The 25,133-nt window shown below is 34.3% G+C and overlaps 1 protein-coding gene across 1 annotated transcript in view; it reads right to left on the bottom strand.

The window, feature by feature from the left end:
• Positions 1-3,375: 3,375 nt before the first annotated feature.
• LOTGIDRAFT_71205 (hypothetical protein) overlaps positions 3,376-25,133 on the bottom strand; it is a gene marked incomplete at both ends in the record, with an annotated part of 38,960 nt that continues 17,202 nt past the window's right edge. The window contains 22 exons of the mRNA XM_009057426.1: positions 3,376-3,527; positions 3,945-4,110; positions 4,519-4,650; positions 4,956-5,222; positions 5,675-5,799; positions 6,183-6,296; positions 6,522-6,607; positions 7,030-7,174; positions 7,587-7,700; positions 8,014-8,178; positions 8,489-8,560; positions 8,923-9,087; positions 9,402-9,571; positions 9,860-10,050; positions 10,501-10,550; positions 11,342-11,569; positions 11,996-12,109; positions 12,412-12,531; positions 12,725-12,858; positions 13,283-13,343; positions 14,749-15,003; positions 19,459-19,507. Coding sequence (XP_009055674.1) covers positions 3,376-3,527; positions 3,945-4,110; positions 4,519-4,650; positions 4,956-5,222; positions 5,675-5,799; positions 6,183-6,296; positions 6,522-6,607; positions 7,030-7,174; positions 7,587-7,700; positions 8,014-8,178; positions 8,489-8,560; positions 8,923-9,087; positions 9,402-9,571; positions 9,860-10,050; positions 10,501-10,550; positions 11,342-11,569; positions 11,996-12,109; positions 12,412-12,531; positions 12,725-12,858; positions 13,283-13,343; positions 14,749-15,003; positions 19,459-19,507 — 3,075 coding nt within the window. The remainder of the gene's footprint in view (positions 3,528-3,944; positions 4,111-4,518; positions 4,651-4,955; positions 5,223-5,674; positions 5,800-6,182; positions 6,297-6,521; positions 6,608-7,029; positions 7,175-7,586; positions 7,701-8,013; positions 8,179-8,488; positions 8,561-8,922; positions 9,088-9,401; positions 9,572-9,859; positions 10,051-10,500; positions 10,551-11,341; positions 11,570-11,995; positions 12,110-12,411; positions 12,532-12,724; positions 12,859-13,282; positions 13,344-14,748; positions 15,004-19,458; positions 19,508-25,133) is intronic.

Genomic DNA, 25,133 nt, shown 5'->3' with positions numbered 1-25,133 from the left:
AGATGTATGAGAGATGATGAAGCACGACAAACAAATTTATGAAATCGAAACAAATAATTGGTGAATTTGATGATTAGGAAGCATTTAAACTTAATATTTGGTGAGAAATACATGCCTATGATAATAAATTTGATAAGATAGCAACTGGAAGTGCCTTTCTAAATGCAAACTACATGATAGTAGGTAACAAATGAAATGGAAGTCTTAAGAATTCAATTGTAATTACCATCAACCAATCAGTGAGCTGTTCTCTTAATGGTATGATATCTGTTTTTAATTTGACTCAGTTGATTGGTTGGATGTTATTACCATCAACCAATCAGTGAGCTGCTCTCTTAAAGTTATGATAACTCTCCTGATTGACTGAATGTAATTACCATCAACCATCAATCAGTAAGCTCTTTTCTTAAAGCTATGATATATGTTTATAATTTGACTCAGTTGAATGTATTGCCATCCACCAATCAGTGAGCTGCTCTCTTAAAGTTATATCTGTTTTTTTTAACTTGACTCAGCATACTATGAAAATGAAATGAATGAAAGATAACAAGTGAAGAATGACAATAAGCAGTTACCACCTAAATATTCTATGCTGCCTTTAAATACATCAATTCAAAAATTATAAAGCTGACTGTCTTTAAATGTCAAGGTATTAGACAGAGTTCATAATGAAAGGGCTTTCATTCAGCATTTTTGTATTTTTCAAAAATAGTTTTCGAAGAAGAGGGTCAAGAAGACCAAGATCAAATTCAACTGAAATCACTTCTGTTTGATTTAATTGTAGATGAACCAGAAGTCAACTGTTGATTTCGAAAAGTTGAATGGATGGCTAAATTTGAGCATTACAATTAGAAAACCCAATGAGAAGTAATTTTCATCTAAATGCCTCTGTGATACAATTTATTACAATAAAAGCCTATTCAAAAATAGAATTTAAAAGCCAGTTAAAACGGTTTTAAGATTTAAGAATAAAAGGAAAAGTTAGTAATCAGTCAAGAGTTTAAAAGAGATAATATTGCTCATTTGCATAGAGAGAAAAGTAGACTAATAGAAAAATAGTTATAAGATTTTACTGCTGCAGTTTTGGTCTTGAACCTCACATTGTTCCTTTTAATAATAATCTTAATTGCTGCCTATTATAATATAATAAATAAAACAAAAAACACAATTCATGCAACGGCTTAAATATGTTAAAACATGCAGATATTAAAGGTGCCATCACACCATAGAGATCACCAGCTGAGTATGGTGTGAATAAGATTTCAACTTGAGTTGTGACTTACCTTCAGAACTCATGACCACTTTCATTATTCACAACCATACACAACTAGCAATCACTATGGTGTGAGGGCACCTTTAATTTGGAAAATTCCTTTTAATAGGGCCAGTAAGATTTACACAGAAAAGGGAGAAAACACAAGAAAACACTCAGAACAATTGAAAATATTTACAATAGTTGCACAATTAACAATACGTTTGATATCTAATGGCCATTTCACATTTTAATTGGTAAAAAAAACATTCAGAGTAATGACAATAATCATGTGATTGACCAATGAATATAATTTGAATGATTTGAATAAATTAGAGTAAATTTGAATACATTACTATAAATATGAATAAATTATAATAAATTAATACCAATATGTATCTCATATATCATGTTAAAACTGAATGTTTACGTCTAATGAATAATAAATAAAGCTTATTTACATATTTACAATTTTGGTAAGAATATTAGTTATCAAATTATGTTGATTCTAAATTAGGGTTGCTTCAAACTTTCTGAAGGAAATAGTCGTAGAATTTGAATAGACATTATATGTCTTATTCACTGGGCAACATTCGTTACTATGCTTGGACCTAATTCAGAGTTGATTTCAGTTTTTTGAAGGGATGTAGGGTCCATTGCCAGTCTTGTGGATCTACTGGGATTCTGGAATATTCTGCAATAAGTAGGCTATTATCATTTGTTCTAGATGTGTGTAGTTGTCCTATATAGAATATTCTGTGATAAATGTTAGATAATTGCAATACGCCTACACAAGATAAAATTAGTAAAATTGTTTCATTATGTTATTTTGAAGTTTTATGATTTTAGATAATTCCAATTTTGACAATTCTAAATATGCCCTATACTTAATTATAAAATTCTTAATAACCACAAAATATATATTATTCTTAAAACGAATAACTAAATATCAAGACATAGATAACTTAACAGACAAATATAATATATCATTACACCACACCATCAACATTTACAACACAAGCTATAACAAAACAACCAATAGCAACTATACGTAAAGGGACAGATGCGCCATTTTGGGGAGTTGATTTGAGTCTTTAGTATATTTACTATTTGTAAATAGTCTTCAGAAGTACTACAAATATCATAATTCCTAATAAAATATCTCAAACTAAGAATTTCTTTTCCTATTTCTATATATGTCTTTTTTATGGCAGTGTCTCAAGAAAAGACGACTCATCCTCTTAATTCTCAAATGCAAATAATTATGGATACACATGGATTTGAAGGCTCAAATTTCGACAGTGAGTTGTGAACACTATTACTGATTGGCTTAGCTAAAACATTTCCATTTCTGAGACTAAAGTATGATTGGTCAAAAAATGGCACATCTGTCCCTTTAATAAATAAGAAGTTTTGACAAATCAATACACATTGTGTTGACTTTATAAGATATTAAATTTAGTTGATTATGCTCTGATTATAAAATACTTTCCACGATTCAGTTAATGCATAATCAAAAATAATCCATAAACTTGTGTCCAATTACAACAATGTTCACCCATACACATAATACTTTCAACAAAACTTTACAACTAGTCACATGTAAAGCACTGGATATAGCACTAGTTAAGCTTTCATAAATAATGAACAATTTGATGACTGGTTAATCATGACTAATGAGGATATTAAACATTATGTCAATACAATGTAAGTCTGGATGATAGTTCTACATTTCTGAATGAATGAATGCAATCAGATGGTAAATGAGCGAATGATAATAAATAGTATAAATATATGCACCAATAAATTAATGGACTTGTTGTTCTGGACTACACAATGACTTCTCGCTCCGATTGTAATGTTCGTGAAAGTTGAATATTTATGTCTTTTTTGTGAGTTTTTGTCGGTGGGGTATTTTCGCGGAAATCGTTAAAATCTGTTGACGATTCACCTAACGACACTGTCCTCCGTGGACTCTTTTCGTACTTTTCGAACGCAATGTCTGTTAGTTCAGTATCTTGATTTAATTTTGCTGCTGCCCCCCTGCACCCCCCACTTGCTCCACTGGTCGGCCGACTCTTGTCGTGACTAAATAATGGATTTCTATAGCGACGAATAGTCTCCTCTGTTTCGTTATTTGTACGATTGTCTGTTAGATAACTATCGCGACGCAGACGTAGTTTTTTCTTACGTTTATAATGCCACCAGATTAGGAGTATTATGCTGACGATTCCAAGTAAGATGATGATGGAACACACTAATGGAATTATGAAACCTGATCCTGGAAATAAAGAAAATGGAATATCTGTTAGAGTAACTATTATAACAATAACAAAACTGTAGGCCTAAATGGTAAAGATCTTTTTAAACTGACAAAAGGGAACTTGCACATGAATGCCTATGAATATGAAAAATTTGCCGCCATTAACCTGCCATTGAAAATTTTAGTTTTTCATTTAGTTAAAGGCATGCAAAGGGAGCCAGCAGCTAGAGTAATCAAGTTATGGATACAAGATGTCCAAAAAGATCTTCATCTGAACTGAAGAAGCCGACCATAGTCATATTAAGTCTGTATAGTAGTATTGAATTTTTGGGTTTTTGGTTTATGAAGGGCCCCAGCTGATAGAGAAGAGATTATTGAGTTGAGGATACAAGATGCCCCTACAGATAGGAATATATGTTTCAATCTTACCTGAAGAAGCTTTACTAACTACGGTAGTTTCAACACGTATTTCTATAACAGCGGCTAGAGCACTACTATTACTCTGTTTATGACTAATGATATCAGCAACATTATCTATAGCCGTTTTTAATGATGGACTGGTATAACTTCTAGATCTACTATCATCTACCGTAGACTGGAAATATACCATAAAATATATAATATATGGTACAGAGGGATTGTAAAGAGGTCTTCTAATCTATTTATGTGTATCAGGGACACTGTTAAACCTATTGGTTGCATGTGAGTTGCGTTCGGGAACTTATGACCACTAGTATTATTAATTTGTAACCATCACAACTGACAAGCACTATTATTTGAGCGCAACTATAGGTTACCAAGTTAAAACTGTTCATTTTGTATCTGTTTGATGTGTTTTAAAATATATTTTACATGCAAAACATAGATTTCAGCATAAACTATGGTGTAGGGGTCCCCTAAAATTATTCACTTGCGATTGCCATATTACCACGGAAACCTATTTCCTTTTATTATGTATAAGGAATTTTTAGTCAATATGAAGAAAAGCAAGATGGATACTTACTAAAGTGACCTCTACAGCATCTAAATGATTAACTTTAATACCACATAATATATACATTTGATTTTGATTGGAGAGTTTTTTTACGATTGATAATTGACGAATGGTAGAACATATACTCTCTATTGATACACCCTGAAATATATATAGAGTATTCATTAAATACTGAAGATCAGACAACGCCATGCACTGTACAATGAGGTAAGATCTTTAATGTGCACAGCCTGTAGCACATCGGGGCTCAGTTTATTGTCCAATCTAAACAACATTCGAGGTATTATCTCGACCTTGACCTTCAGGTTAGCCAGCTGACGTTCAACTCACTTAGCCACATCAAATCTCAAAATTTAAGGTATTGACTAATGTTTCACTGAACAGTCCAGTTCTTCTTCAAAGAAGACAAAAAAATAATCCAAGAGAAAAATCTTCATTTTACTTACCGTTGGCATTTTAGCTTTATCAAAAATGAGAGTCAATTTAGCACAGTTATTACTGAGATATTCTACATTTGGAATGCATTTAGTTTGAACACCCTGGGGCGTCAAGTCTTTTATAGTCTCTAAAGTTTTACAATGACCCCAGGGAATACAGGGCGGGGTAAAACATGTCTCCTCCGACTGTAACACACACGTCTGTTCGGGCTGACACGTAAATACTGGTTCACTATTATTAGGGTGGGGTAAACAATTTCTAGGGCCACACCATAACTAAAAATAGAAATAAGTACAATATTTAAGCCAGTTGAGAGTTCGTCTTAACCCTTTGAACGCTGAATGTAAATAAAATAAAATATCAAATTAAAGCTCCAAGTAATTTGGTATAAAGTGTATGATCACAGGCACCTGTTTCTATCAATAGTCGACCGTCTCTATAATAGTATATGATAGAGACGGTCGACTATTGATAGAAACAGGTGCCTGTGGGTATGATATTAACATTATCTGTTGTCACGTGTTTCAGTAGAAAAGGTTCAGCAAAAATTCAGATATAAACTTCAACATAAGAAAAAGTGGGATTTCTAAATGGCTGTTAAAATTCTGTTTGTCCTGTTGGATGGAATATTGTCTATAATTCTATGTAAAACTTTACTAATTTGATGCAAAAGATCACAATGGAGACTAATTCCAAATCACAAATACCAATTGTCAGACTGAATTACCTTTGAGCAAGAAACTTTTCCATTCTTACAGACACACGAATTACATTCATGTTCCCAGGTGGTGCTGTCTTGATAGATTCTACGCTGGTGAAGACAAGATTTAGGTGCTGGTAACTGACCAATCACTGGAAGAAAACAAAAAGTTAAAATGAATGGTAGACCCTATTCCTGAAAAATGTAATAATGATAAAATCAAATTTTCAAGCAATACAGGAACCTGATTGGACAAAACAACTTTATTTAAAATATATTTCAGTGATTGACCAATCAGACAACTGGAAATCATCCGAAGTTTGAGAGCGAGACCCTGGGTCCTGTGAGCCACTATTGTCAGAAATTCCACTGCTAGAAGGGTTACCTGTTTGACAGCGATGGCCAGTTCTACCAGGAGGACAGATACATCTATAATCTCCTATACCATCTAAAGACCCTGGTCCTGTGAGCCACTATTGACAATTGAGTGGCCCCAACTAAGGATTAATAGAAACTCCACTGCTAGAAGGGTTACCTGTTTGACAGCGATGGCCAGTTCTACCAGGAGGACAGATACATCTATAATCTCCTATACCATCTAAACATGTTGAACCATACGTACATGGATTAGAAGCACATTCATTTATATCTATAAAACAATAAATAGAACTTCTTAACTCATATGAAGCTATAGTGAGTACAAATCCTCATGTTTTGGTCTGTTGGTTGGTGACAAGTTAGAGCTTCCAGCTTAACTATTATTTCTGACCAGGTTGTTGTCAATGGTCATGGTAGTTGATCTGGATACCAAATATCACCAACATTACTATGGAGTGTGCAATGAGGAAAATATTTGAAAGGACCAGATACTTACTAACACGACAATCAGGACCAGAAAATCCAGTAGCACAATCACAAACATACCAATTAATACCATCAATACAACGTCCTCCATTATAGCTACAAATATAGACAATATACAACAGATCTGGATATAAGACAATGAATTTCTAGCCTTTATTTCAAAATAGCAGCCACTCTACAGACCACATAATCATGTGATATATACCTTAGCCATACTCTAAGTTCCACCATACCAATTGCTTCATCCCGCTGGAACAGGTTGGAAGCATCGTCAGCATGGCATTGATAGGACAATTCTTACATCCTATGATGTACTAGTCTCGCCTTAATCAAGAAGACCAAACTGAATTTAGGCCGTCCCTGTATAGTATAGCGAGTATAAGTGAATGCAACAGGGGTCCAGTTAAGATTTCTCTATCATTGGTAATCAAAAAAAAGGGTTTAGAAATGAAGATGAAATTCAAAAACATTCCCTTGGGATTAATATATAAAAGTAAGCGAAGTGATTGAATACTTACCAAGGAAATGGATTACAATCGTTGATATTAATATGACAGTTATTGCCTTCATATCCTTCTTTACAGATACAAGTATAACTATCACCACTATTAACACATGTACCATCATTCTCACATGGTGACGAATCACAACTATGTATTGAGGCTGAAAAAACAAGAGACACATTGCTTATTTCCTGAAAGCGACATGTTACCCATCTTCACAATGTCAAATTATTGCAAACTGTGTCTTATGCCTTGATATAATTAGACACTTTCTTGTTGAAAAAGCACAACACCTATTGGTAAGCTTTAAATATATGATTTGATTTCCTTATGATAATATATAGCCAATCAACTGCCTTGTTAGAAAGCACAATAAAAAAAATTGTGTCAATGATAGCAGATGAGAGCTAGTAGTTTCACACTAGCCATTATATTTACAGTTTCTCTCTCCAGGCACTGATTGGCTGTATTGGCTAGCCTACAACCCAATCAATTTCCTTGTCATAACATTAAACCTTTAGTTCAAGCTAATTCTAAAATAAAGATGACTAATACAGAATAGCGTAGCATACCTAGTTGACACATATTACCAGTCCAACCACTAGGACATCTACAGGTATACGTATCTCCTAAATCAACACATGTTCCTCCATTAGCACACGTTGTTACTTCACAGTTACTGTTACCTGTAACATTAGACAACCATGGTAAAATAAAATTAAATGGGGTTTGAAGGTTCAACCTTTATGAATGCTATTGAACTATTAAAGAAAATTTTTCCAGGACAGCTGCATAATCCTACTGTTTTGATTTACAGGAATCTTTATGGTGGACAGCCTGTAGCATGCGAAGGTTTTTTTGTTATACCATCCAAACAACTAGACACTTTTTCTATATTAGCCCCTCTTACCTGCCTCACTGACAAGGGGGAAACCAAGTAGAAAGCTCAGTGTAATTGATTTTTATTGACTTGTTTAATAAAAAACCTAATTAACTTACGCAGTGTACATGTTTTCCCTTTCCAACCATTTCTACACTGACAGAGGAACTGAGCTGGTAAATCTATACATTGTCCACCATTACGACACGGGTTCGGGTAACAATCATCTTTATCTGAAGAATAAAATGTAACTTTGATATCAAATCTATACCAGGCAGTGCAGACTATACATGCTCCCCTCCCCCACCAGGATTGTAGTTAGCCCTTACTGGCCCTTCCACCTAATGACTGATAGAAACAAGATTGTACAGCTGCCATGTAATGTCTTGATTAGTCAATTAGTTCAGCCCTCTTGAACGATCTCAGCCCCTCCCCACTACTTTTGCTGAAACCATAGACAAGCTATATACCTCTTGTGAAACTTGGAATAAAAAACTTCCCCAAACCAAGAATAATAAAATCAAGTAAAAAGAGTTTAACTGGGTATACTCAGAAATAGTTCCTTCAAATCATGCTCTTGAATCATTTAAGAACAAAGATGATTATACTTACTAATATTACACAGAGCACCTTTCAGACAGGGATTGCTCATACAGTCATCAATATCTAGAAATAAAAAATACCTTCCTTTCAAAGCTGCTAATCTGGTTAAAGCCTGTTGAGGAATTGTTTTGTATATAATTTATTAAACAAGTAAACAAAAGAGGACACTAATAGCATCAATTTGTACCATTTTAATTTTCTGAGGTTCTTGTAATATTACTACAACTTAGCGTTTATGATGTTACTATGGCAAAAGTTGCTAATAATATTTAAGGGCCTTTGCCATTAATAGTAACGTCAAAAAATGTTTAGTTTTAGTAGAATTGCAAGAACCACAGACGTCTGATTGTAAATTGGAATGGTGCAAATTGATACACATGAAAAGTTTAGAAAAACCCTTTCAGGTTTAAAAAAGATCTACTTACTTTCATGACAGTAAGTTCCAGTGTATCCTGATTCACAAGCACAAGAAAACCCTTGACTAGGCTCACTGATACACAGACCATGTTTACCACAGACATTAGATGATATCAGACGAAATCCTCCATTAGAAAAATTAGATGGAATGGAGATGGTACAGCTATCAATAACTGAAATAATCAGAAATGAATTGTCATCAATAAATGGCCTGTTAACCAAAATGTAACCTTAAGTCCAGATATTGAGTGATATTAAGTCTGTAACCTGTGTCATACTGGCTTTCAATTCACAATGCCACACCCTTAGACATGCATCTTTGAAAGAAGTAAACCCATTTCCAAAACCATTGTGCTGGAGGATTGTTTATCTGAAACGTGTGTCAGACTGATATGAGCTCACGTCAATTTGATCTTAACTGACTGTAACTTTCTTGGTTACTGCTCTAACCATGTGCCCAGAGGCATTGAAAGGTTCTAAGACTTACCTTCACAAGTATCTGAATCACAAGTTGTCTTCCTTCTGGAGCAATCTTTACCTTCAAAACCATGTTGACAGTGACAATAAAAATCTCCCTGGATATTGAAACAACTGGATCCATGTTGACAAGGATTAGGATTGCATGGATCAATGTCTACCTGTAATGGATATAAATAACTGGATCTGTAGGCTGTGATGTTGGACAGTTGGTCATTGCGTTGGAATGGCATTATTTGTTTGTATACAAACTCCGTCAGGGTGTGACCTTGAATAAGTCATCTTTACTCATAATTCTAGAAGACCCAACTGTAAATGGGTACTGATAATCCAAGAAAGAACAATGCTAAGCAGTTTGCCCAAGAACCTGCTGATTTACAGCATCCTCAGGAAAGTTTTTATCTTTGTAAAAAAGGGGTTGTTTCTTTGTTATGCAACAGCAAAGCTGATATAGCCAAATTTCTAGACTTTTTAAGGGAGCTTACCTGACAATTGTAGCCTGTATATCCTGCTAGACATTCACATTGATACGATGCCAACTGGTTGTGACAAGTGGCGCCGTTTTTACAGGGATTACTGGAACATTCATCTATCTCAATCTCACAAAGACTACCTGTATAACCTGGTAAACAGGAACAATAATATCCACTCACTAGATCCTGAAAAACAGGAATAGATAAGGGTTTTATGATGAAAATAAAAAAATTATCAATTAGTCCTTAACACTTTTCTGGCAAAAATATACAGTCAAACTTGTACAAGCGGCAAAATACAAAAAGTAAAAGCGTAGAATTGACAAATAATCAATCTTGTAAGAATGGTCACTCGTAATCCCGTATAATTCAGAATAAATTTGAAATCCCTTAGGTAAGGCCTTAAGGAAACAAATTTCTTTACTTTGATTTCACATGACCATTATAAGAAATAAGTCAATATGACTGGTGAATACAGACAAATCAACATCCCTGCATATTAGCTTTCACATGTGATACATGCACTGAAAAAACCTGTGGTGGCATTAGAAGGAGACATTAACGGAATTCCTCATCTTGAAGTTTTGAACTCGCTGCACCCCATTACCTAAAAGAAATGAAGAGTTGTTAACTTACCACACAAGAAGCTCCGTGTTGACATTCTACATCCTTACAATCATCAATATCTGTAATACAATTTTATTATATTAATCTTAACTATTGGTCATAAACTTGAAAGTTGAAAGTGGGAGTAAGGACTAATTTACTTTGTATATTTTAGAATAACTGTAATACAAATCTAAAAGAAGAAATGAATCAGCACATTATGTGGAAATTTTTTTACAAATTCAGGCAAATGAAAATCTCCCATAATAACCTTGTGCAAAAAACATGAATAACAAAAATTGATAAAAACTGTGTATCAAAGGGAAACATAATTCCGTGTGCTCACTAATTTTATTTTTTAAGTGTTTGCAAAACATATTGGTCGGAAATGTGACTGGCCAAATATATCCTATTATGATATGACTTTAACACAACTTTTTTCCCTATTCAGCAAATACACAGCATTTGGTATATGACATTTCATGTAAGTAAAGTTTTTTTTCAATCATTCACTGTAAGAATTATTGTACAGGTGTATTTGATAAAGAATATGCGCACCATATGAATGTTAAAATAAGAAAGTAAGAGATTATGATAACTTTGTATTCCCTTGATACATTCTATATTACTATCTATAATAATTCTATATATCATAGAGATATCTGTACTTTATTATTGAACACAATATATAATATCTTAAACTGAGATATGATTTGACACAATACAATAATTGAATCCTCAATCATACATGACCGGCAAATACATGTACACCAAAAATTGCTGTGAGAGTGGAATTTTTGCCTTGAGAAATATAACATTTACACATTTTTTTGAGAATTTTAGGCTTGGTTTATGATGAATAACTACTTACTGATGTCACATTTCTTTCCAGTCCAGCCAGGTTGACAATCACAATGGTAGTCTCCCCTTAAATCTTGACAAGCGTAAGCATTAACACATGGACTACCACTGCACTCGTTGGCATCCAGTTGACAATGTGGACCCTGCCAACCAGACGGACAGAGACAGATGTATCGATTCTCCTTGTCTAGACACGTACCATTGTGAAGGCAGGGATTGGACTCACATTCATTTATATCTACAAAATAATTCACGTTTTTTAATACAAAATGGCTTTTAATTATTTCAGCAGTGATTTGTTTAATTTCCTTCTGTTTCTTGTATTTACTGGCTGAAACATTTTCTGGTTTTCTTAAGGATTGAACATAGATTTGTATAATGTATAATTTTTATAAATATTTTTTTCAGGCTATTGTAATTGCATTTATTTGCATTTTTTAATTCAACATATAGAGTGGATCTTACACCGTAGCCATGGTTGTTAAAAAAATTCAAATAAAACTCCCATGCAACTGAGTTGAGTTCATAACTCATGATCACTTTCATTATTCACAACCATACACAACTGGTAATCACTATTGGTAATCACTACTGGTAATCACTATGGTGTGAGGGCACCTGTAGTAAGCTGAAGACTAAAGGGAGATAATCTTAAAACTCTCACTAGTTTCACAAGCTCTTCCAGTCCAACCTGGTTGACAATTACACGCAAAACCACTGACGATATCTACACACATTCCATTATGACGACATGGACTGGAGGAACACGCTCTTTCAGCTGAAAAAAACATTACTTATCAGTATATCAAATTTGGCCATTTTGTTAACTGAATTCTAATATCAGCTTCAGTCTTTAAAAGTCTTTGTATCAATAGAAATATGAATTTTTGTGTTTATAATAAATGAAACACACTTCCCTTACTTAGATGCAAGCCCCACATGGAAGATTACAGGAGATTATCCCTCAGAAAATATTTAAAACAGACTTTTTTGATTCATTTTAACATATATTTTGAAGCAAAAATAAATTGAAATCAAATGATGAAATTGTCATTTCTCTGATTGTGTTTATTAACTCACCTATTTCACAACTCTTACCAGAGAAACCTTCAGAACAAGAACACTGATACTCATTAGGTTTCGTGTTTCTACAAATTCCACCATTTTTACATGGATGATGTCTGCCACAAAAATTCAGATCTGAAAAATATTGAAATGAAACTATGTAAATATCATTATTAGATACCGTTTTTCAGTGACTGAAATCAGAATACACAGATTATCATAGTACTCAAAGTTTATAAACTGTCACAATTGGAAATAAATCAGAACACAAGGATCAATGTAACTAAGAGAAAGACTATATCACCACACAAAATAAAAAATCTCTTACCTTTATCACATAATATACCACCCCAGTTCAGATCACAGACACATTGCCATGGTGATCCGTTACAGGAACCATGACTACAGCCAGGATACGGAATACATTCATCACACATTAATCCTTTCCATCCAAACGCACATCTACAAAAACAACCGAGATCATGTTATCAAATACATAGTTTATAATGAATACTAGGTTAGGACCAATTAACTTTGGTGTAATAGATGTACTTCTGGCCTATATATAATGGCTTTCTATGGGAAAGATACGGGAGCCCCAAACTAAGGCTTGTCAAATGATAGAGCTCAATTTCAGCCATATGCATCATTTTTAAGAAATCATGCAATTCGACAAAAACATGTTGTGTCATTAATTCTAGAGAAGTTCTTATTGAATTGCAGAAGAACTGGATGTAGAACTCTAATTAACAATAGTGATATTCAGCCACATTATTAGGTAATTCATATATTACTGCATCCATTTCTAAGTCAGGCCTTTCATTTATAAAGTATGAAAAATTTTGGTACCAGAAAATTTGTAAAAAAGAAGAATTTAAAATATTACCTGCAATCACCTGGTCGTTCACAAGAACCATGTACAGCATGACATCCAGTCCTACAGATAGCTGAAATATATAAAATCTCTTCAAACATTCGAAACACATGATGCCACTCTCAGATCAACATGGTTTCCTTTTTTGGAAACTATTTTACCAAAATGTATTAAACTAAGAACAAGTGAAAAGAAAAGGATTTTGTCTTCGCGGTGAATTTTTTCAATATCAGCCCCTAACCCTATCAGCAGTACTGATATGAGAAACTGTCTTGAAAAACCTGAAGATACTTCCTAGACTGATTAGAGTCTTGAGTTTCAACGACGGGAACACGAGGAGACTAAAATCTCCAGTCAATCGTTTCCACCTTGTCCATTACGTGCAGAGCATTCACTTGAAGGGAAAATGGATCTGATTGGATGATGACGTTCTGTTTTGCAGAAGATGAAACTAGCAGAAAAATAATCAAACTTGTTTGATATTATAAATCCTGTCTGCGAAACGATAATCTTGTTGTGGAAGCAGGGGCACACGCGAGATTTTATTCAAGATTCAAGTGCTTGTGTGCCCGCACCTTTAGACGCAAATACATGTTATACCGGTACAGACAAAAACAACATGATTGGCTTCAAATTATTCTATTCTATATTAAACTTCTATTGTATCAGACACCCTTTTCTATTCCCACCTTCATACAGAATTATAACCTTGGATTCTTAGGTTAGGCAGCAAGCGTCTATCTCAGGGAGCCACCCCAGGTCCCAAATCAAGACTAAACAACAATGTAACCTATATCAATCCTGCCCAGTAGTGAAAGGTCTAATAAATATATTTTTTGCCAAGTGTAATGAATGGTATTATGGTATTGTCTAGAGCTACAGGGAGTTGAATATTATTATAGTATATTCATATATATAAGCATGCAATATTTTGCACAATTAGCCCTTTAACCGAAATAGCTCGGTCGGTAGTGAGCTGGATTGTCATCTGCTAGGGAATTAGGTATCATGGGTTTGAATACTTCTCACAGAATGAAACATTCAAGTACCAAATCATTCTAAATTCAGCCTGGTGTTGGCTTTCAAACCCCCTAACTCCTAAAACACAAGAAAATCATGGTGCTGATATCTTGAGAGACAAATACACTGAACTAGAGCTTCTAGACAATAATATAAACTTCTGCAGGGAGCAAAATACCATATGATTGCTAATAGTGCGCACCCCTCCTTACCCTTGAGTGAATCTGGAAATATCTTCCGTTAAATTACGGGATAGCGCAACACTAAAAGAGAGCAATAAGTCAGTCCCTTTCGCTATCCTACAATTAATTATTTTTATCAAGAAAAGGGTTCTTAAGACTTAAGACACATTTTGATTGGTTAAAGCACTGTCATTAGAACAATTGTAGTACAAAATTTGTTAGATCACAATGGAGACAAAAAATATAAGAAATGAATCTAATTTAACCCAAACCTACCTGTTTCACACTCTTGTCCCATCCAACCATGTAAACACACCTTATCACCGTTAGAATCACAGGTATAGTGTCCGAATCTATCGTTATGTGGTCTACAGAACTTAGTACACGTTGTATTATAATAATGTTCATCACAGACCACTTGTATTTTATATACTAAACTAGCCGTGGGTCCTGTATGAATTATTGTGTGCCAGTCCTGTCCTGGTAGAATCATTCCTGTCTGGGCTGCCCTTTCTATCAATGAATCCATTCCTGCAAGACAAATCAATTCAAAACTGAAACAACAAAATGTTCAATACATCAATTATTCTGGTAAAAAAAATGACGCCAACAGAGTCATTCTGGAGCAGGTTTAACCAGCGATTTTTACCCTGGGTACAAAATGTTAGTTAACTGATGGTATACTACCAGTCCCATTAGACTGCTCTTACTTTACCAATGTCTATCTACTTTTCTGTTTCTTCCTGTGACATCTGACCTTAATTTTCATTGAAAAATACATCCTATATCTGATGAGAAATTTAGTATAGGTAGCGAGGGGAAACCCATTGGTCAAGGGCTCAGAGCTGCTGTATCCTTCCCTGCATTCAATTCAGTATAGGTAGAGTGGGGGTCCTAAGAAACCCAGAGCTCAGGGCTGCTCTCTCTTCCCCTCAATCAATTCAGTATAGGTAAAGTGGGGGTCCTAGGAAACCCATTGGTCAAGGGCTCAGAGCTGCTGTATCCTGCCCTGCAGCCTATTCAGTATAGGTAGAGTTAGGGTCCTAGGAAACCCATTGGTCAAGGGCTCAGAGCTGCTGTATCCTTCCCTGCATTCAATTCAGTATAGGTAGAGTGGGGGTCCTAAGAAACCCATTGGTCAAGAGCTCAGAGCTGCTGTATCCTTCCCTGCATTCAATTCAGTATAGGTAGAGTGGGGGTCCTAAGAAACCCAGAGCTCAGGGCTGCTCTCTCTTCCCCTCAATCAATTCAGTATAGGTAAAGTGGGGGTCCTAGGAAACCCATTGGTCAAGGGCTCAGAGCTGCTGTATCCTACCCTGCAGCCTATTCAGTATAGGTAGAGTTAGGGTCCTAGGAAACCCATTGGTCAAGAGCTCAGAGCTGCTGTATCCTGCCCTGCAGCCTATTCAGTATAGGTAGAGTTGGGGTCCTAGGAAACCCATTGGTCAAGGGCTCAGAGCTGCTGTATCCTGCCCTGCAGCCTATTCAGTATAGGTAGAGTTGGGGTCCTAGGAAACCCATTGGTCAAGGGCTCAGAGCTGCTGTATCCTTCCCTGCAGCCTATTCAGTATAGGTAGAGTTGGGGTCCTAGGAAACCCATTGGTCAAGAGCTCAGAGCTGCTGTATCCTGCCCTGCAGCCTATTCAGTATAGGTAGAGTTGGGGTCCTAGGAAACCCATTGGTCAAGGGCTCAGAGCTGCTGTATCCTTCCCTGCAGCCTATTCAGTATAGGTAGAGTTGGGGTCCTAGGAAACCCATTGGTCAAGAGCTCAGAGCTGCTGTATCCTGCCCTGCAGCCTATTCAGTATAGGTAGAGTTGGGGTCCTAGGAAACCCATTGGTCAAGAGCTCAGAGCTGCTGTATCCTGCCCTGCAGCCTATTCAGTATTTGCCAGTTTATTTATTAATGAATATGCTACTCTAAAAATAACATCTAAAAAAGATAATAAATTTTATTTCTGTTTTAACAAACAACAACTCTGACGTAAACGAAATAAATCGTATTTTTTACTTTTCTAATCTATTTATATTATCAGAATTTATTTTCACCATTTTAATTCTTTTTTATGAAAAAATAATTTTAGACATCAAAACAACAAATGTTTTAACTTTTATCTTAATATATCAGTATTTTACATTCATAATCAAACTTTTATTCGTGTTTCTAAAAATAAAATCCCCCAAAAAATCATTAATTTTTTGATAAAAAATGTGTTTTCTTGAATATAACTTAAAAAAAATTCTTAATAATTTTTGCACATTAGAATAAAACTTTATGGCAAGTAAAATTATTAAATCTTATTCCTATTCATCTATATATAGAAAGCCAATTACTATCAATCCCAATTGCAAAACAAAACCTGAAATTAAAAATGAGAGTTCACCTGTTCAAACACCCACAGGCTATAATTTCCACAAGCAATAACGTTATTACCTTTTTTGACAATAAAACAAGCAAATCAAGTAACGTATTCAAGTTGTAGTGAAGGCTATAGGGAACTCCCTATGACGTCATCTTATGTTTGTAAACATTACATTCCAGGGGGAATCCCACAGCGAAGTATACAACGTACGTCAAATTGACGGACCATTTAAATGCTGTCTTATTGCGCACTGGGTGTGGTACCTTATAGTTAGTACTCCAATCAAAACAGTAAACGAAATAGTATGTAATAAAAGTCGAACCGCACATTTGTCTATAGGTTTTCAATATTGTATTTGGGCTTGACGTAGTGATTTCACTCGTGTGCTACGCAACAATATTGAAAACCTATAGACACTTAAGCGCGGTTGGACCATTGGAGCTTATAATATCATGCTGCAGACACCTGTTTTGGATAAACCATCCTCATCAGGGCAGTTTATTTTAAAATTGGGGTTAATCCAATACCAACATTTAAATCATAACAAATTGATAAAAATTATTATTCTTAATATCAAAATTCAAAAATATTTTTTAATAAAACTCCTCAAAGAAAAATAAGTGTTCTAGATATCGCACGATTTTTTTCTAATTTCTTAAATTATTTTATTTTTCTGTAATTTAGTTTTCACTTATGACAAACATTCATTGTTAATGTTACAATTTTAACAGAGATCTAGTCTGATTTTGATTCTGGGCCAAGTTACTGGCAGCTTCCCAATATTTTTAAATTATTTCCAAGGTTTAAGATTCCTGGCACTCTTATCAAGCACCAGTGAAAGTAATTTGAATTCAATGCAATCTGTAGTGAATGAAGTATAGTATAACACTTGTAAAAATGATTTACACCGAAAACGCTTTAACCTTAACACTATTTTGTATTAGTGAACATTACTTAAACCTGTGCCAGTGCCTTCTATTGTATAGTAATTTGTTACCACCCTAAACAGTATTTTGCATTAGTGAACACTGCTTTAACCCTGTATCAGTACCTTCTGTTGAATAGTAATTGCCTACATGCCTGTGCCTATGCTTTCGTAAACTTTGCTTAACTGAAATTGTACACCCTAAAATTCCTAATCTCTACAATTACAGAATATTATTTCAACCCTGTGACAGTGCTTTCTATTGGATAGTAACTCGTTACATTTCGACCACCCTAATCTCTACAAATAGTGAACACTGTTCTAAGCCTGTGCCAGTACCTTCTGTTGAATAATAACTTGTTACCTTACAAACACCCTAATCTCTACATGTGAAAACTGCTTTAACCCTGTGTCAGTGAATTTCTGTTGAATAGTACCTTGTTACCTTTGAACAATCCAATCGTTAACACTAACATTGCCTTAATTTTTCCATTTTGAATTTCTTTTACAGCTGGGCTGATAGAATTGTATATTGAGGGTCATGATTGCACCATGAAAGAAACAGAACCACGGAGGAGATTGAAGACTGTAGACTATTGGTAGCTACCTGTTATTGATGTAAACTAATCTCTACATCATAAATAATACTGTAATAGTCCACGTTTTATATTTCTCAACTAAAACATATGTTCCCTTCACACAGTTCTAGAAACAGGCGAGTGTTTATGGCACCAACAAGAATTTTGACAAGTTATAATTCACAGATCATAATCTTTTCACCAGATTTACCAAGTTTGTATTAGATATTATATTTTACCAGTATAAACTGTAAGGTATATCTTATATTAACCAAGTTTGTATTAGATATTATATTTTACCAGTATAAACTGTAAGGTATATCTTATATTAACCAAGTTTGTATTAGATATTATATTTTACCAGTATAAACTGTAAGGTATATCTTATATTTACCAAGTTTGTATTAGATATTATATTTTACCAGTATAAACTGTAAGGTATATCTTATATTAACCAAGTTTGTATTAGATATTATATTTTACCAGTATAAACTGTAAGGTATATCTTATATTAACCAAGTTTGTATTAGATATTATATTTTACCAGTATAAACTGTAAGGTATATCTTATATTAACCAAGTTTGTATTAGATATTATATTTTACCAGTATAAACTGTAAGGTATATCTTATATTTACCAAGTTTGTATTAGATATTATATTTTACCAGTATAAACTGTAAGGTATATCTTATATTAACCAAGTTTGTATTAGATATTATATTTTACAAGTATAAATTGTAAACAGTATACAGTATATTTAATGGTCAGTATGAATATTACATTTCTATTAGATATTATATGTCTATGGGTAAAGAGAATCCAGAGTTTTAGGGGCTTTTTTCATTTTTTGACACGACCATAGTTGATAGGTAAAAAATCAAGCTACTATTAAAGATAAACAATATACAGTATATCCAATGGTTAATATAAAGCTAAAAATGTCCATAAGATAGCATGTCTTCATGGATTTACTTGGGGGACTTTTTTTTATTAACTTAGTATGGAGGTACATCTAATAATGAATTAGGCACAATGGTAAAATTCCCCTCAAAAATAGAAGAATTCTGATGTGAAGCCATTTTTAGGATTTTCCTTAAAGAAATATATCAAATATTCTTACCGTTATTAGTGGAATGGTCCCAAGCTTCAACCATCAATGTGTAAGATCTCTGAAAATATACAAACACAATGGAATTAGGGAATATTTTACAATAGCTAAAAAGAGTGGACGATCTTCTGGAGTATAACCTAGAAATAGGTGTATCAATGGTTCCAATCGCGAATTGTAAGTACTTTTGAACTGTCTGAAGAATGTGCAACACAGTAGAGTACTAGTGTTGGCCTGATATATTGGTGAATCATTTTGTGACCCTTGTATTGTAATACATATTGTATCGTGACCCTTGTCTTGTAATACATATTGTATTGTGACCCTGATATTGTAATATGTATCGTGTTGTGACCCTTGTATTGTAATATGTATCATATTGTGACCCTTGTATTGTAATACTTATTGTATCGTGACCCTGGTATTGTAATATGTATCGTACCATGACCCTTGTATTGTAATATGTATCGTATCGTGACCCTGGTATTGTAATATGTATCGTACCATGACCCTTGTATTGTAATATGTATCGTATCGTGACCCTGGTATTGTAATATGTATCGTATCGTGACCCTTTTATTGTAATATGTATCGTATCGTGACCCTTGTATTGTAATATGTATTATATCGTGACCCTTGTATTGTAATATGTATTATATCGTGACCCTTGTATTGTAATATGTATCGTTCCATGACCCTGGTATTGTAATATGTATCGTACCATGACCCTTGTATTGTAATATGTATTATATCGTGACCCTTGTATTGTAATATGTATCGTACCATGACCTTGGTATTGTAATATGTATCGTACCATGACCCTTGTATTGTAATATGTATTGTATCGTGACCCTGGTATTGTAATATGTATCGTACCATGACCCTGGTATTGTAATATGTATCGTACCATGACCCTGGTATTGTAATACTTATTGTATCGTGACCCTGGTATTGTAATATGTATCGTACCATGACCCTTGTATTGTAATTTGTATCGTATCGTATCGTGACCCTGGTATTGTAATATGTATCGTACCATGACCCTTTTATTGTAATATGTATTGTATCGTGACCCTTGTATTGTAATATGTATCATATTGTGACCCTTGTATTATAATACATATTGTATCGTGACCCTGGTATTGTAATATGTATCGTACCATGACCCTGGTATTGTAATATGTATCGTATCGTGACCATGGTATTGTAATATGTATCGTATCGTGACCCTTTTAATGTAATACGTATCGTATTGTGACCCTTGTATTGTAATATGTATTGTATCATGACCCTTGTATTGTAATATGTATCGTACCATGACCCTGGTATTGTAATATGTATCGTACCATGACCCTGGTATTGTAATATGTATTGTATCGTGACCCTGGTATTGTAATATGTATCGTACCATGACCTTGGTATTGTAATATGTATCGTACCATGACCCTGGTATTGTAATACATATTGTATCGTGACCCTGGTATTGTAATATGTATCGTACCATGACCCTGGTATTGTAATATGTATCGTACCATGACCCTGGTATTGTAATATGTATCGTATCGTGACCCTGGTATTGTAATATGTATCGTATCGTGACCCTTTTATTGTAATATGTATTGTATCGTGACATGATTGGCAATACCCACCATTTATACATAAGAGAGCACAAAATTGGACAGGGGCAAACTTTTTGAAGGGGGGTCAACTATATGACTCGGCCAGTTATTCACATTACAAATATTTCTAAGCTACAGGCCTGCCAAACCTACCACAACCAATATGATCTCCAAATATTTAATCAATAATTATGTGATGCCAGGAGGTGTTTCTATGAGAGTAAGCACTCCCTGTCTACATCTCAACCACTGCTACTATACAGTACTCTAAAATACCACCTGAGTAGTTTTGATTGAAGTTTTATCATTTTAATAGTAACAACAGACGGAGAGTAACAATTAGATAGATACAACTGGTATTCTGTATCATTCTTTATATTTTTCCCACTTGAAATTCGCGTTTTTCTTCAAATTTTTTCGAGGTGGAAAACAATGATTTCAGATAAAAATAGCATTAATATTGCATTAGGCAGTCATTCAGTGTACATCATTATTAGGTTGCTAATGAAACCAGTTAAAAACCTCATCGATAAACCGATTTCACTTGCCAACAAGCCTGGTTTACGAATTTAAATCATCAAACTTAATTCACAAAACATTGAAAAAAAATTGGCAGAATTGAAATAATGTTACAAGAAAAAATAAAACCATATATCTTCCACCCACCAGTCTATTTTAAATAGAAAACTTGTATTCTCAATAGCCACAATGTATTTATCGCAAATGAGAATTTTAATTATTACCTATAGAGAATTTCACAAATTGACGAACTTTCAGGTAAAATATAAAATATTCCTTTATCATATAAATAAGCTAGGTCAAGGACCTCTAGCTCATATACAGTGAAAGTGTTTTACTACTGGTTTGTTTTATTCTGATTTTAAACATGGCAGTGAAGGTCAGATTAAGGCTGGTAATGATAGTAAAATCATAGTAAATTCACTAGCTGGTCAGCATCAACTGGACAACCTAGTAATGCCTCCCCTTCCCCCCTGCACCTCTAAAATCCAGATTAAGAGGAAAACCCTACCCTGAACTCCCTTACTAAGTCCTCTGAACTGCAGGAAAACCAGCAGTAGTGACAGACAGATTAAGACTGTTAGTTATTTTGAAAACATAGTAATTTTAATGGACGGTCTGAAACATTCCTGCCATCAACCCCCAAGCCCCACCCCACCCCTCCACTCTTTCAGAACTCCATGCATTTCAGCATGTATAAGGAATGGTAATCTCCTTAGATCATGGTAAAATTACTAGATGAAAGATGAGTGGTATTTGTTAATAAGTCTCTCACAGATATCAAGTTTCATCCAGGTAACTGTTACATTAGCTGATACAAACAGAGGCAATATGGTAGCGATATATCTACACCATCATCGTAACTTCAACATTCATAATAAACACATAGCTAATGTTTTAACCTTGTAATTGTTATTCCATGCAGGGATGTTGACTGAGCTGTATTTGCCAGTCAAAAACCATTTTTTATAAGATTGACAAGGTTCAACAGCTGGTCTGTGGCCAAAACCTCTTGGTAATAGTTTTACAAGGATAACAATTCAGTTTCGCGATGATCCTTCAAGGTCTTCAAGCTGGTCCTTGGCCAACCCTCTTGGTGGGGACGTCTGCTGACCTTGAATCTTACTAAGAATAGAATCCAGGACCACATTTGTTCACCGTAACCAAACAAAAAACATCAACGCTCTTACTAACTGCACTACAGCACATCCTTAAAGTTAATTCTAATACTTATTGACAAGGGCTCATTTTACTCTGTAAGCGTGTGTTTCTGATATAGCATCTTCATCAGTACAATTGGTTTGGAAATAGGGATCAAGTTTTCAATCAAATGGCTTAAGGGTAACAACCTCATGTTATGTGTATACAAATTCTTAGTAACTTATTAAGCTATTTCAAAAACAAAAGAATTTGTCCCGGAATTTTTTCTGAAATATTGACTCAACAAAACAATAAAAATAAATAAATTCCAGACTCTGCAGGATTTCTGTTGACACAGTGCTGACAATGATCTGCCATCTTGAATGACAGGACTGCATGATGCCAATTGAACAATTCCTTTCTACAAATATTGACAGAGACATCTTGAAGAGAACAATAAACCATAACTCATTGAGATAAACTATGTTTGATTGTGTCACTGTCGTCTGTTTGGTTCTCACAATATATTGATGTATTCGGATCAACTGGTGATCACAGGTATCAAACATCAATAAGAATGATAACCATGCAAAGAAATGGATTTTAATGTCATGCTTTTCTTCTTTTGATTTAGGAGTGATGTAAAATTTGAAGGAATCATTTTTTTTTAAATTTTCTAGTACTTCTGAAGACTATTTACATATATTCAAGACCTAAATCAACCCTTGAAAATGGTGAATCTGCCATTTTAAACCATACAACATGACTATTCCTTAAGTTACTTGAACTACATGTATATGTATAATGAAAAAAACAATTAACAAGTACCACACCCTTCACCTCCTTTCAGATAAGTTATAGTTGTTCATGGGAAATAAACAGTCATCATAACACCTCCATCTTTGAATGTCAAACAAGGTCAAGTGAGCACCAGATTAATAGAGATCTCAACCCTAACCAACAGATGTGAACCAGTGGTCATTGATTTTAACGAATGTGCAAAAAAATTAAGTTCAAGATTTGCATCTCCTTGAGAATTAGTTATCATGAAAATAAAACAGTCACCATTACAACTCCATTTTGTTTTCAAGGTCACACAAGGTCAGGTGACCATCAGATGTGAACCATTGATCACAAGTCATTGACCATTGGCCTTGTTATAATGAAGCAGTCATCACTAACACCTCAACCTGGATTTCAAGGTCAGGCAAGCACCAGACTAATGAAGATCTCAACCCTGACTAGTGGATGTGAGCCAGTGATCACAGATCATTGACCATCGGTCATGTAATAAAGTCACTGATAAAGTTGTCATCTTACACTATCATTAACTATTAATCAATTATTAGAATCAATTAATTTCTCTTTCATTCTCACCTACAGTAGTCAGTAGTTAAGTTCAGTTCAGGTCAGTTAATTGACTGAATCAAGGTGACTACTATAATAGGGGTTTTTAAGAGTTTTCTAGTGGACATTAACTTGTCATCATCTTTCCTACCAGTTTTCTAGCTTTAATATGTATCAAGGTCATTAATGGTCTTCCACAGTACTCACTAGTCACTTCACTGAAACACTTTTTGACCATTGTTCTATCTGTTAATAAGTCTCACAATAACTCTCTTATGACTGTTCATTTTGTAGTTGGACAACAAATTAAGGTGAACAACAATTTCATGTTCATTACTAATTGGCTGACAGAAGTGAACACTAATTTCCATTTGAAATCTAATAGCTTATTTTGGTTGGACAACAAATTAGGGTGAAAAACAATTTCATGAGAATTATTGCTAAATGGCCTACAGTAATGGGGCCTGTGACTTGTGACTTGAGGTAATGAATAATAAAGGTATAGTATCCTTAAACTAAACCCCTTTTAGTTTTACTAACATAGTATTGAAGTCATTTAATAGATTACCAGTCTTGGTAAAAGAGGGGAGGGGGGAATTCACAAAACACAAAACAGAAATGAGAAATGAATATCAGATGCATTTTAGTAACAGAAATGAAATGTCAGCTTTGATTAATCTGGTCTATAACAAAAGCTCTTCCAAAAGTAAGATTAATAAAGCCATTTAACGCAGAAATTATCCAACATACAATTGTGGTAATAAATTATGAATTTAAATTTGATGATAAATCTAAGATAAAAGCATCATTTGATAATGAATGCCTGATATATTAGATTATCTCTTGACTACCAGGAGGGGGGTTAAGTGTCTTTTCAAGTTTTCAGGGTCTCCCACTGTGACTTTGTCTGATTATCTTAACCCTAAATAATGACTTCTGTTACATTATTATCAAAACTAATAAATTACATATCAATAGCTTAGAGATTGAAAAATAGGTTTTTAATTTAAGGGGATTGTAAAGAGGTTTTCTAAAATTTGTATGTGTATCGGGGACACTGAT

The sequence above is a fragment of the Lottia gigantea genome, assembly GCF_000327385.1.
Source record: "Lottia gigantea unplaced genomic scaffold LOTGIsca_30, whole genome shotgun sequence".
Lineage (NCBI taxonomy): Eukaryota > Metazoa > Mollusca > Gastropoda > Lottiidae > Lottia > Lottia gigantea.
Note: the sequence above shows the minus strand (reverse complement) of the source record. Positions and strands in the feature narration are given on the sequence as shown.